At 40.3% G+C, this 14,054-nt stretch overlaps 1 protein-coding gene across 1 annotated transcript in view; it reads right to left on the bottom strand.

Annotated features, from left to right (window-relative positions):
• Positions 1-13,651: 13,651 nt before the first annotated feature.
• The window catches only part of LCNL1 (lipocalin like 1), a 10,220-nt gene continuing 9,817 nt past the window's right edge, over positions 13,652-14,054 (bottom strand). The window contains exon 7 of the mRNA XM_072633063.1: positions 13,652-13,820. Coding sequence (XP_072489164.1) covers positions 13,818-13,820 — 3 coding nt within the window. The 3' untranslated portion in view covers positions 13,652-13,817. The remainder of the gene's footprint in view (positions 13,821-14,054) is intronic.

Genomic DNA, 14,054 nt, shown 5'->3' with positions numbered 1-14,054 from the left:
TTTTACTCAAAGGTTGACCCTCTTGCTTCCTTAGATTCCTTCTAGCTCTCAAATTCCCAGCACTCAATTCACAAACATTTTTTAAGCCCATACTATGTGCCAGGCACTGTGGTAAGCAGGGGACAGGCAAGGAAAAGGAGTGGCCCTGTGCTTCTAAACTTTTTCTTTCCTAACTTTCACTAGGCTAAACTATTGTATTCAAGCATCTTACTGCGGAATGGGGAACAATTCTGGATTGGGACTCCTGGTGTGTAAATACATTGAAGATATCAGGACTGAAGGCAAATTGCCTTTCTCTGTAGTATGATCCATCTCCACTTATAGCTTGCTAGGCCTACCAAGACCCAATTTTCCTCAGGCTGAAATTTCAGCCCTAGTCCCAGAGAGGAAAGTAGCACCATCTCAGATCACTTCAGTACAGGAAAGAGGCTATTAGACTGAAATACAGCCTCAGAGGAAACTGAGATGACCTTAGTGAATTGATGCCTAGACAAGATCAAAACTAGGAAAAAAATTAATATAATGACAACAACATTATAAGAAAAAACACTCTAAAAGATTTTAGAACTCTGATCAGTATTATGTCAAGCAATAAGTCCAGAGGTGCTCTAGACCCATCCCAGTGCAGTGGAGGTAGATGTTATGGAGCATGTTCTGCCTGGCCAGTCAAAAAGCTCCAGGGACAAGGAGAATGAATGCCTAAATTCTGTGGGCTACCAAGGACCAAGGGGATGTACTATGCTCATTTGGGAGTGGGTTGAGTGGTTCTTCAATAGAGTGGAAGATTTTGTGTCTACCCAGGAACCCTGCGGGACACTTGGTACCCTGGCACCAGTTGGATTGGTTCCCCTCTTGAGTCTCCTTGAAAGATGAATGAGCCTTTGATGCTCTAGGGAAATCCTTCCAAGGTCAGGGCACAAGGAAACTCTACAGAGCTCTCTATCTGTTGTGGAATTAAAAATCTTGGGAGAATCTCATTATGGGAGCCAAGGGAAATGTCTTTCTATCTTTATCCAGAGCAGAGAGGTTCATGTGCTCTGTTTATACTACCCTTCCAAGTGAACATCACTTCTATCGGCAGTCTGTCTAAGATAACTTCCTGAATGATGTCAGCACCATGTCCTCATTCTTGTTCTTCTGCATCTTATCCTTCTCTGGAGAAACAAAGGATTAAGACATAGGATCATGCTATATGAAGAATGGTTGGGGGATAAGGCTGGATAGCCAGGGATTGTAGCACCAGCTCCAATTTCCACTTATACCCTATTAGGCCTACCATGGCCTGGAAAAGAGAGAACTTAATAGAGAACATTCTGGCAGTCTTCAGTTCTAAGAATGTCAAGTGGCAGAGAGGTTCATTAGACTTTGCTTGACTCCTCTGGGCAGAAGTGGGCAGTAATTGCAAAGAGCCCTAATTTGTCCATTTGGTTAAAAAAAGGTGGAGGGATGGAAGGACTTGTATAGCATAAAAAAATTTATAGCGGTTTTTATGTGGTGGCAAAGAGCTGAAAGCTAAGGGGGTGCCCATTAACTGGAGAACAGCTGAACAAATTACGATATCTGAATATAATGGAATATTATTATGCCATAAGAAATGATGAAAGAGACAGTTTCAGAAAAACTTGGGAAATTTGTGTGAACTAATACAGAGAGAAGCTAGCAGAACCAAGAAAACAATCTACAATACAATAGCAACCACGTTGTAATCATGAAGAATTTTGAGAAACTCAAGAAAACTCTGATGAACACAATGGAGAAGTGATGAGACATACATATTTGGAGAATTTGAATAGGTAGGTGATACAGTGGATTAAACACTGGACTTTGAATCAGGAAGACTCATCTTCCTGAGTTCAAATCTGGCCTTAGACACTTATTAGCTGTATGACCCTGAGCAAGTCACTTAACCCTGTTTGTCTCAGCTTTCTTATCTATAAAATGAGCTGAAGAAGGAAATGACAAACCATTCCAGTATCCTTGTCAAAAAATCCCAAATGGAGTCAGAATCTGATATCACTGAAATGACTCAACAACAAATGTGGGAGTTTTGTTTGACTATGCATATTTGTTACAAGTGTTGGGTTTTTCTTTTTTTTTTTCTAGTAGGGATGGAAGGTGATAGGAAGAAAAAAATAAATACCTATTAATTTAAAAATACATATATTTTAAAAATAAGAGCTGTCCAAAGTGGAAAGGGCTGCCCTGAGAGGTGATGGGTTCCCTTCTGCTGCAGGTCTTTAAGCAGAGCCTGGATGATCAGTTGTTAGGAGGTTGTAGAAAGGATTCTGGAAGCAAAAACAGATCAAATGAGATGTTCTCTGAGGTTCCTTTCACCCCTAAGATTGTATGGCAAGGGGAAGATGCATAGATAACTAGAATACAAATTAGGTAATATATACAAAGGATGGGGCAGCTAGGGGGTGAAGTTGATAGAATGCTGGACCTGGAGTCAGGGAGACTCATCTTCCTGAATTCAAATCTGGACTCAGGCACTCGTTAGATATATAAACTAAGGTAAATCCCTTAACCCTATTTGCCTCAGTTTCCTCATCTGTAAAATGAGTTGGAGAAGGACATGGCAAACCATTCCATTATCTTTGCCAAGAAAACCTCAAATGGAGTCACAGAGTCAGACAGGACTGAAATGGTGAACTAAAAAAAAAAAATGCAAAAGATAGGTCGGTATAAAGTGCCATGAGAAATCTAAAGGCACAATCACATTTAATTGGGTGATCAGAGCAGACTTTACAGAGAGAGTAGTATAACTGTATTATGTGAATTAAACTTAAGGGAAGAAGAGGATTTTAAAAGGTAGAAATGGGATGGGGTAGGTAGTCTCCATTAGGTATGGAAGGAGTTCATTTGTCAATAAGAGGGGGCAGGATGGGGATAAGGGACAAGTAATTTAGCTTGGATGTTGGAATGGAGAGGGCAGTACAGAATAGTATGAAGTGACTGGGAAGACACATTGGAGCTAGACTATGGAGGGCCTTGCATGCCAGGCTAAAGAGTTTGCATGTTATTCAGTGCTCACTAGGGAGCTACTCAAAATTTTGAGCAGGGTTGTTACATGGTCAAAGTGGGGCACCATGAAGATAAGGTGGGTGGTTATGTGTATAATGGATTTGGAGAGGAAGAGAAAAAAGAGTGTGGTTCATGAGAACAAATGCAAAAACTTTTGTTTTATAGTTTTAGATAGAAGTTTATTAGGTCATTTTGTAGCGTTCAAACAGTGATAAATAATAATCCACAGGAGACAGTGAGGCTAGTCAGCTGGCTATTAGAGTAGCTCAAAGAAGAGATGATAAGAACCTAACCTGATCCCAAGCAGTGGTATGGAAAGGAAGAGGACGGACAAATTTGAGCAATCACAAATTTGAGAGATTTTTGTGCTGTGGCATCAGCCATCCTCCAAGCCTGGAGTGCTCTTCCTCCACACCTTCAACCCTGGAATCCCTAGCTTCCTTTAAGACACATTTCAAATGCCATTTGTGGCAGGCAGCTTTTCCTGTTTTGTTTCTCCAGGGCCTCCTTTCTAAAGGTTTCCTTCCATCTAATCTGTGGATATCTTGTATAGACTTTAATATGTACAAGTTGTCTCCCAATCAATCAGACAATCAATCAGCAAACATTTATTAAGCGTTTACTACATGCCCCTGATGGGCAGCAGCATAACCATTCAGCCTCAGTTTCCTCATTGTAAAATGAAGGTAATAATAGCACTGAGCTCACAGGTAGTGGTAAAGCTCAAGTGAAATGACATACGTAGAGTGCTTTGCAAATCTTCAAGTGCTATATGAGTACTACCTATTATTATACAAAGTGGGAGGGGGGAAGGTCCTTGCTCTCAATGAGTTTACATTCCAAAGGGGGAACCCATTTGAATGTAAGCTCTATTCTGTAATAATAGGTTGAATTCATATTGCCCTTGAAGGTTTGCAAAGAGCTTTACATAGGAAGTCATTGTCTTTGAATCTCCAAACTTGCTACTGATGCTCCTACTCTCACTCATTCCAATGTACGCTCCTTGAGGGTAAGGGTCTGTTTTGTCTTTATGTCTCCAGTACTCCGTACTGTATTTGGCAGGTGGTAAGCACTTAATAATACTTACCAAGTGACTGCTAACAAATCCTGACCCCACCTCCATCTTCTTTCATATCTTTTAAAAGTTTTTTAAAGTCTGTTTTTTTTAATTTTACAAGCATTTTACAAATATCTCTCCCTCTCTACACCTCCACCAAACGAACAATTTAAAAAATCCACCCTTTTTAACAAATATCACAATCTACTAAACCTTTTTTTAAAATAATGTTTTATTTTTTTCCCAATTAAGTGTAAAGGCAATGTGTAGCATTCATTTTTTAAAATTTTGAGTTCCAAATTCTCTTTTTCTCTTTTTTTCTCTTCTGAGCCAGTAAGTAGTTTGATGTCATATACATGCAACCATGCAAAACATATTTTCATATTAGTCATGTTGTGAAAGAAGACATCAACAAAAATTTTAAAAAATAAAATGAAAAATAGTATACTTCAATTCAGACTCCATCATTTGCTTCTCTGGATGTGGATAACATTTTTTCATCATGAGTCCTTTGGAGTTGTTTTCGATCATTGTATTACTGATTGATCATCATACAATATTGTTATGCACTGTTTGTCTGGTTCTGCCCACTTCACTTTCAGGGAAATCCTTCCAGGTTTTTCTGAAATCATTCTACTTGTCATTTCTTATAGCACAGTAGTATTCCACTACAATTAGGTATCATAACTTGTTCAGTCAGTCACTACCCAACTAAGGGGGGGTCCCCACAATTTCTAATCCTTTGTCACCATAAAAAAAGTCTAGCAAACTTAATTCCCATAGGTGACAATGTCTAAAAATGTTTGTCTTTCTCTGCATTTTAAAATGCATCATTTCTTTGGCAGGAATTGGGTGGTGTGTTTCATCTTCAAGCTTTCTCTTTTAGCTTTGTTTTTCTTTATAATGTTGTTGGTTGTTGTATAAATTATTCTCCCAGTTTGGGCACCCAGGTGGTGCAGTGGATAGAGCACCAGTGCAGGAGTCAGGAGGACCTGAGTTCAAATCTCACCTCAGACAGTTGACACTCACTCGCTGTGTGACCTTGGGCAAGTCACTTAACCCCAATTGCCTCATCCTGGGTCATCTCCAGTAATCCTGATGAATATCTGGTCACTGCACACACGCACACACACACAATTCTCTCAGTTCTAATTACTTCTCTCTGGCTCAGTTCACTGAGGTCATCTCAGTTTCCTTTGAAACTGTCCATGTTATCATTTCTTATCGCACAATAATATCCCATTTCATTTATATACCACAATTTGTTTGACCATCCCCAATAGTTGAACATGCCTTAGTTTCCAGGTTTTTGTCTACTATGAAAAGAGCTGCTACAAATATGTTTGTACATATGAGTCCTTTTCTTCTTTGTTCTCTTTTGGGTACAGATCTAGTAGTAGTAGTACAGCTAGGCTGAAGAGTATGTATGCACAATTTAGTAACTTCTGGAGCATAGTTCCAAATTGCTTTCCAGAATGAATAGACTAATTCACAGCTCCTTTAACAGTGGTTCAGTATGCCTGTTTTCACACAGCACCTCCAACATTTGTCATTTTCTTCTTTCATCATCTTTGCCAATTTCATGTATTGAAGATAGAACCTGAGTTGCTTTAATTTACATTTTTCTATTTATTATTATCAATACAGTCATTATGATTAAATAAATGAGATAATATTTATAAAGTGTTTTTAACACAGTGCCTAGCACATAGCAGGTTTATTAATAAAGCCTTCCCCATTCCCATCCCCTTTCCCCATTAGTGATTTGGAGTATTATTTCTTACAAGATCTTCCTTTGAAAATTGCTTTTTCACAACCTTTGGGCATTTAGCTATTTGGGAATGGTTCTTCATCTTATAAATTGGAATCACTTCAGTTTCTTATATATCTTAGATCTAAGACCTTTACCAGAGAAATTTACAGCAAAGATTTTAAACCCCCCCCCCCAAATATCTCTCTCTTCTCATTTTAACTGCATTAAACTTGTTTGTGCCAAAATTTATATGTATATATATTTATAATTGTTCATTTTGTCTTCTACAATTCTATATTGCTTGTTTAGCATGAACTATTCTATCCATAGATCTGAAAGGTAATTTCTTCCTTTCTCCTTTACTTTGCTTAAATAGACATCTTTTATGCCTAAGTCATGGATTCATTTAGAGTTTATCTTGGTCTATTGTGTGAGATGTTGGTCTGTAACTAATCTTTCTTTTATAAACTGCTTTTCAGTTTTCCCGGCAGGTTTTGTCTAATAGTAAGTCCATACTCCAGTAACTGAGATCTTTGGGAACATGGAGCACCATGTTTGTTTGCTTTTGGACATAATCTGTTCAACTGAACAAACTTTCCATTTTTTAACCAATACCAAATCATTTTGGTGATTACTGCTCTACAACAGGGTTTGAGATCTGTTATAGGTAATATATGCAATATTCTTGCTTTTGTCATTATTTCCCTTGAGATTTTTTACTTTTAAACTCTTCTATATGAATTTCATTATTATTATTTTTCTAACCCTATAGAATACTACCATTTCTTCCTTACCTGTCATTAACCCATCTTCCCCAGCTCCAACATTCCTTGAATCTACTCTAGTACCTGACTGAGGTCTTTAGTCATTCAGACCCCTCTCCCTCTCCAAGATCATCCATCAACCCCTCATGGTGATGTTAGATTTCTTGTTCCACCTGGGCTCCATACTTAGTCACTTTGCTGCTATCTCTGTCTCTTCAGTGATCACCCACCACCCTAGTTTATCACTTTGCCTGACCATAGTAATCCTCCCTCTCCAGTGGGATTTTGTCAGATTTGGGAAACTAGCTCAGAGATTTCACCTGCTGCTGTGGTGGATAGAGTGCTGGACTTGGAATTGGGAAAACTGAGGCTCAAATTCTGCCTTAGATACTAGGACAATGATGACCTCTAGGGTCACTTCTGGGTCTAAATCCAATGCTGCCTCTGTTTCCTTACCTTTTTCCTCCTTAACTCCTGACAACACAGTTGTTTCCTCATTACCCTTCTGACTCAATTCTCTCTAAGATCTCCAAAGATCAGATCCTGGCACCAGATATGACCACCCTACAAGAGTGAACACAACCGGCTCCTGCTGAGAGAGAGAGACAAGCCAAGAAACTTATCTCCAGACTGTTCAGCTTTACAAAAGGAAGCTGGGGGTACGAGTTAGGGAAACATTGAAAGGCAGACTTTAAAAGACAATGACCCACGGGAAGCCTGGAATCTATTTAAACTGCTCTAGTTGAAAGCCTAGACTAAATGTGTAAATGTCTGCCCAGGAGCAAAAATACCAGGTGTGTGGAAAAAACCCAGCCTGGCTGACCCAGAAGTTACTGCCTGGAAGGAACATTCCTCCTAAAGTGGAAACAGGCCCAAGCCAGAACAGGAAGGCACAGGTGTTGGCAGATCAGCTGCAAAGTCATGTAGGCACTCAGGCCAAATAAAATATGAGGGACCATTTGAAAGGCCATTAAGAAGAAATTTTAAAACATGAAGGCAAGAAACCAGAGAGAGAATCAATGGCCCCAGAGATGACTAGGTAGTTCAGTGGATAGAGCAATGGACATGGAGTGAGGAAGACCTGAGCTCAATTCTTGTCTCAGACATTACTAGCTATGTGACCCTGGGCAAGTCACTTAACCTCTACCTCAGTTTCCTCATCTGCAAAATGGGGATAATGATAGTACCTACCCCCAGAGTTGTTGTGAGGATCAAATTAAATAATATTTATAAAGCACTTTGTAAGTCTTAAAACTCTATATAAATGTTATTGTTATTATTAATGAGGAGACCGATAGAATGATGAACTAATTTATTTCCTCAGTCTTTTCTGTTGATAATTAAGTAATTCTGGATCAAACTATGTCCATTGCTCAGAATATTCTAGAAAACTTTACAAGACAGGCATAGATTTCATCGTTAGGGTTAGATGGCACCTGACTGAAAGCCATGAAGGAATTCAGTGCTAAAACTGGGAAATCTGGTCAAAATGTGTGTAGCCCCCTTGTATGAATGGAGTGGGGGATCAAAGACCACGTAACCTACAGCCTACAGTCATCAACCTCTGTTGGTGGAAGCCAGAGCTGATGTTTCTGTGCATGGTTCTTGGGACATAGAAGGGCAGGCAGTTAAGCCAGGGCGCAACTCCTGCAGAGATGAGGGGGATGTCCTCTGCTCAGCAGGGAAAATAGCACTTTGGGGGGAGGTAAGCCAGTTTAGTGGCATCTTGAGAGGAAGTGGCACATGCTAGTTGGATCAAACCATCTCCATCACCCTGTGCCCCTCCTCCCCAGCTATCATGAATAGCAGGAGCCCTTGTGGAAATGTGACCTGATAACTGCCCACCTCAGCAGCTAAAGCTACTGAAGACCCACAAAAGAAAGTTCTTGCCTCCACTGGGTTTGTTGCTGTACCCTAAGGACCATGGGGCTTTTCCACCTGACTTGTAGCTAAAGTTTCCTATGTGTGTGTGTAATTTCTCTTTATTAGATTTGGGCACCTTGAGCACAAGAACTGTCTTGATCATCAATTTCTATCTCCAACTTGACATGGTGCTTTGAAAATATTAAGTGCTTAATAAATGTTCATTCATTCATTCATTCATTCATTCATGTATTCATTCATTAACAAGGACTACCTTCCTCTCAAGGCACTGTACACTCCCCTTCCAGCAGGGTCACAGCTGGTCGTCAATATTATTCCTAAACTTCAATGGGAGGTGGTATTTATTGGCTACCTACAACAGAACCCTATTCAACAGCTTTGCTTGACATGCAACATTCAACAGTTGGCCCAGGGCATCGTTGCCAGTGGGGAGTTCCAGGAGCCCTGCAGAACCTTCCTGGAGGAGGGTGGGCCAGGCACCAGGCCAGAGTTGGGTTGGTAGCTAGTTCCAGTTGGCCCAGTACAAGAGCCCCACATTATCTGCTATGTCTTCCTTCAGAGCGCTCCAAAACAAATGTAAACAAATGGATCCTCACACTCCTGGGAGCTGGCAGGGCATAGTTCTGGGTTAAAGATGTTGGCCTCTGCTCATGGCTCCCATTGGAACTACAAGTCAAGTTGCCTAGCTAACTTTTATCTTTCATTTCCTTCTGTGCTCCATGGGCCACCATTGTATGATATTCTGAGCTAGTGCTGCTATCTTGTGGACATAGATGGAACCACACCTGCCTAGAAGACAGTTGAAGGCCATAAGCCGCCTAGGGGGAAGGACTGTCCCCTATTCCAAGTTCTAGAGCCTTGAGCACACCTGTGCTCTGGAGGTTCTGTTGGTGAAGCCCACAGAGGATCTGATAAACTCTATATACTCTCAACAAAGCCTGAGGAAGTCATAGTTGGGACTGTCTTTGTGTGTAAGTGTGGTCTGGGTACCAATGCCAGTGAGGCAAAGAATTACTTTTTAAAAATATTCAATGATAATTTCTTTAAAAAGTTACATTTTTGTCCTTTCCAGTGACTCTTTTTCTCCTTCTCCCCCAGCCTCTCTGGTAACAAAGAAATACAGTTAAAGCAAATGAACACATTGTCCATTTCTGATAATGTCTGATTTCATACCTATGGTCTAGTATCTCTCAGAGGGGTAGGAAGCATGTTTCATCACCAGTGCCCTGAGGTCACAAATGATGAAAATTCTGAAGTCTTTCAAAAAGGTCTTCTGATAGGAAGAATTTCTAACCTGCCCACTGAGGCTTGATTCCCCACCCCACCCCACCCCAAACCTACAGTCCATTCACATGATCAGGGCTTGGTCTTCTCCCCCCTTGATCTCCTACTGACCATCTGAAGGGATGACCAATTGTCTTTACTGCCAATTCAGCCTCCTTTCCTGACTTTGCCTAAGCTGGACCTGGAAATGGGATTGTGAATGTCAGGGAGGTGGGACTCCTGAAGGTTTAGCAAATATTCATTCACAGTATAGATGATCTCAGCCAATTTCCATCACAGGCCCTGCCAGACTTTAGGCTCCTAAAGTATCCTGGCTAGTCACTTAGATTTTCTGAACTCCAAACCATTTATTTCCAACTTTCTAGGCCAAGTCTAGCCTCATCCAATCATTTTATTTTTGAATAAAATTTTATTGATATCTTTTGTTTTTGCATCATCTAGATTTCCCCTTTAATCTCTCTCCCTCTTCTCACTCAAGAAGCCAGCCCTTATAACAAATAATTTTATTTTAAAAAGAGGAAGAATTTTAAAAAGTCATCAAAGCAGATCTATACATTTAAAAAAGCCCCAAACCTGACATCTAATGCAATATTCCACATTTGTGGACACCCATTCTCTGCAAAAGGGCTTCTTCTCGCATTTCTTCTTTGGGGCTAAGCTTGCTCATTGGACGTTCTTAACATTCACTTTTGATTACTTTGTGGTAGTTCATTCAGTTTACATTATTGAAGTCATTGTGCATATCGCTTTCCAGGCTCTACTTACCTTATTTTGCCCACATAAGTCTTTTTCTGCCTCTCTGTATTGACCATATTCATCATTTCTTTCAGATCAGAAATAACCCATTATCATATGTCCATTTTAGTTCCTGTCTCCTCAGAATCTGTGCCCCAAGGATCACCCTTTCACTCTACTTTCAATCAAGTCCAACTCAAATGTATCCACATGTCCCACAAAGGCTTCTTTGAATCCTCTGTGAATAATGACCTCTCCCCTCACACCTCACAATACAATATTATGTATTCTAGAATTGATCATAGCCTCCTATTAGACTGTAAACTCCATGGTATCAGTGACCATGCCATCAAAGTCATCCAAGTCTCTAGATTCTCCCTCAGCCCTTCTATCCAGTCCATGGCCAAGCGTTTTTCGTTCTACCTCTACAACTTTCACATCCATTTCCCTTCCCTTACTCAAATGGCTCACCAACCTGCTTCATGCCTTCATGCCATCTGGGCTATTTCAAAAGTCTCCTAGATGATCTCTTGGTTTCCTTCCAATCTCACGCCTTTCTAATCTATTTTCCACAAAGTTCCAAGTTGATAGTCCTAAAGAACAGACAAGGAAATGTGATAGTGATATACTGGTAAATGTTTAAGAATCAACTTAGTGGGGTGGGAGGGAAGATTTGTACACAAGAAACATTTTTTGCTATTCACATCCAGAGAAAGAACTTTGGAGTGTGAATGAAGATGGAAGCAGACTATTTGTTCTCCTTTTCTTTTGTTGTTTCATTTTGTTTCTTCTTTCTCATGGGTTCTTCCCATTAGTTCTAATTCTTCTTTACATCATGACTAATGTGAAAATATGTTTAATATGAATGATAAGTAGAATCTATATCAAACTGCACACCATGTTGGGGAGGAGGGTGGAGAGGAAGGGAGAGAAAATTTGAAACTCAAAATCTTACGGAAGTGAATGTTGAAAACTAAAAATAAGTTAATTTAAAATTAAAAAATACATTTTTGCATTTAGCATTTCTCTATCACTTTCTTAATCTAGACAATAAAAAAAAAAGTAAATCAGACTCTAATTTGTAACATTTGACATTTTCTGAGATATAAATGCTCACACTGAAAGTTTAACAATGGACTGTCCCTAGCCAGTTAAGAGCTGACCTCAGCACAACCCTGAGTCACCTTCTGCTCAAGAAGCTTCAGTGCTTCCCTATTACCTAGCAGGATTGGGAAACCTGTGTCCTCAAGGTCACATGTGGCCCTCTAGATCCTCAAGTGCTGCCCTTTGAATCCAAACTTTGGACCCACTTGAGGACCTAGAGGGCCACACATGGCCTCAAGCCTGCAAGTTCCCCACCCCTGTTAGGATAGAATAAAAACTCTTGTTTGTCATTTAAAGTCCTTCACAATATGGCTCTAACCTATTTTTTAGACTATCACACCATTCGCCCACCCCCACTCATTCTACACTGCAGCCAAACTATTCCCCTACATGTAACATTCTATCTCCTGTGTGTCATTAAATTGTCCATACTCCATGTCTGCAATGCTTTTCCTCCTCACCTCTGCCTATCCATATCTCTAACTCCTAGGAAGCTTGAGCTCAAATTTCTCCCAGTTTTCTGATCATCTTATTTAGTAAACTGTGCTCAGCCCCCTCCACCCCCAAATTACTTTTTACTTATCTATGCCTATACTGCCTCTCTCTCCCCCATGTGAACTCTGCAAAAGCAAGGACTATTTTATGTTTTGTTTTTTATTTTTATCACTCAGTACAGAACTTAGTATACGGTAGGTGCTTAATAAATATTAGTTGGATTCAATTGAGTTGAATCTAAACTTTTGATTTTCCCTAGCACCTAACATAGTACACTGCATACATTATTGACCAATAATCATAAAAACTGGTACGAATTTAATGTTTTACGGTTTGCAACAACAGTGTGAGATAGGTGTTATTGTCTCCATTTTATAGATGAGGAAGTTGAGACTGAGAACGTTTAAGTGACTTGCCCAGAGTCTTCAGCAGAATTTGAACTCAAGTCATACTGACTTGACATCCAGTTATGTTAGGTGTTAGGTCACCTAATAGCCTTTGGTGGTTGTTGGAGGAGTCAGACGGTCAACAAACATGTATTAAGTGCCTACAACGTGCCAGATTAGGCATAAGGGATGAAAAAAGAGACAAAAGACAGTACCTGACCTCAAGGAGCTCACAGTGTAATGGGGGAGACAGTAAGGGAATGAATATGTATAAATAAGTTATATACGGGATAAATAGGAGGTAATTATGAAAGGGAAGTCACCAGAATTGTTTTAAGAATTTTATTTGATTTTATTTTACTTAGTATTTTATTTTTTCAATTACAAGTAAAAATAGTTTTCAACCTTCACTTTTATCAGATTTGAGTTTCAAATTGTTTTCTCCCTCCCCCTTCCCTGCCCCCTCCTCAAGATGGCAAGTAGTCTGATGTAGGCTATCCATGTGCAATCATATTGACTGTGTTTCCATATTAGTCATGTCGTGAAAGAAGAATCAGACCAAAAACCATGAGAAAGAAAAAAACAAAAAAAGAGAGAGAATATAGTGTGCTTTGATCTGCATTCAGACTCCACAGTTCTCTCTGTGGGTGTGGATAGCATTTTTCCATCACAAATCTTTTGGCGTTGTCTTAGGTCATCGTGTTGCTGAGAAGAGCCAAGTATGTCAAAGTTGATCATCTCTGTTATTGTGTATAACATTCTCCTGGTTCTGGGAAGTCACTAGAATTAAGAGAGTTTAGAAGTAGAAGGGAGAACTGCTATAGGGGGACAGGAGAGGGATCTGCAGAATGGGGGATATTGCCCCAACCATACAGCAGAGCCCCATCTCTTTGCCCTGTTCCCATGGAGACAGTTGTTTCCGAAGCAAAAGGTTTGTCCCTTTTTGTCAGATGAAGAGAGAGCATCAGAATATGGACTCAGGGAGGGTTTCCCTTCTGTTCTGCTCCACCTCAGTCAGAGAATTTGAAGCGTATGTTCATGTATGTGGGGGTAGGGAGGTAAGGTGATTCCACAGAGCCATTCAGTTAGGGGACTCTCCTTTTCCAATTCTATCCACACGTCTCCCTGTATCCCTACCCCGCAATAAATTCGAGCACTCTAGAACTTTCACAACGTTTGTTTATTTGGTATTTGGGTGGTGAGAAAGATTCTTAGAGGAAAAGAAGAAAAAGTCTCAGCCTTGGGCAATGCAGGGGTGGGGAGAAGGTGGACAAGCAGGTGGGTGACTGGTGAGGCTTCAGCCTGAGCTCCAGCACGGTTCACGTCAGCTGTCACTGAAAAAGGAGAGCCAATTGTACTGCTGAGTTTTCCTTCTGAACCCCATCCATTTGGGTATCTCCCCTCCCCCATGGGGCTCCACCATCCAGGTTCGGCTACCCCCCTTCAAACAGAACCTCAGTCGTCCTATCCCTTCCAAGGATAGCTCTCTGCCTCCCAAGACAACCAAGAGGCAATCAAATCAACTAGCAATCATCTTGGATGGACTGGAGACTATGTCCCAAAGGACA

The sequence above is a fragment of the Notamacropus eugenii genome, chromosome 1 (genome assembly GCF_028372415.1).
Source record: "Notamacropus eugenii isolate mMacEug1 chromosome 1, mMacEug1.pri_v2, whole genome shotgun sequence".
NCBI lineage: Eukaryota > Metazoa > Chordata > Mammalia > Diprotodontia > Macropodidae > Notamacropus > Notamacropus eugenii.
Note: the sequence above shows the minus strand (reverse complement) of the source record. Positions and strands in the feature narration are given on the sequence as shown.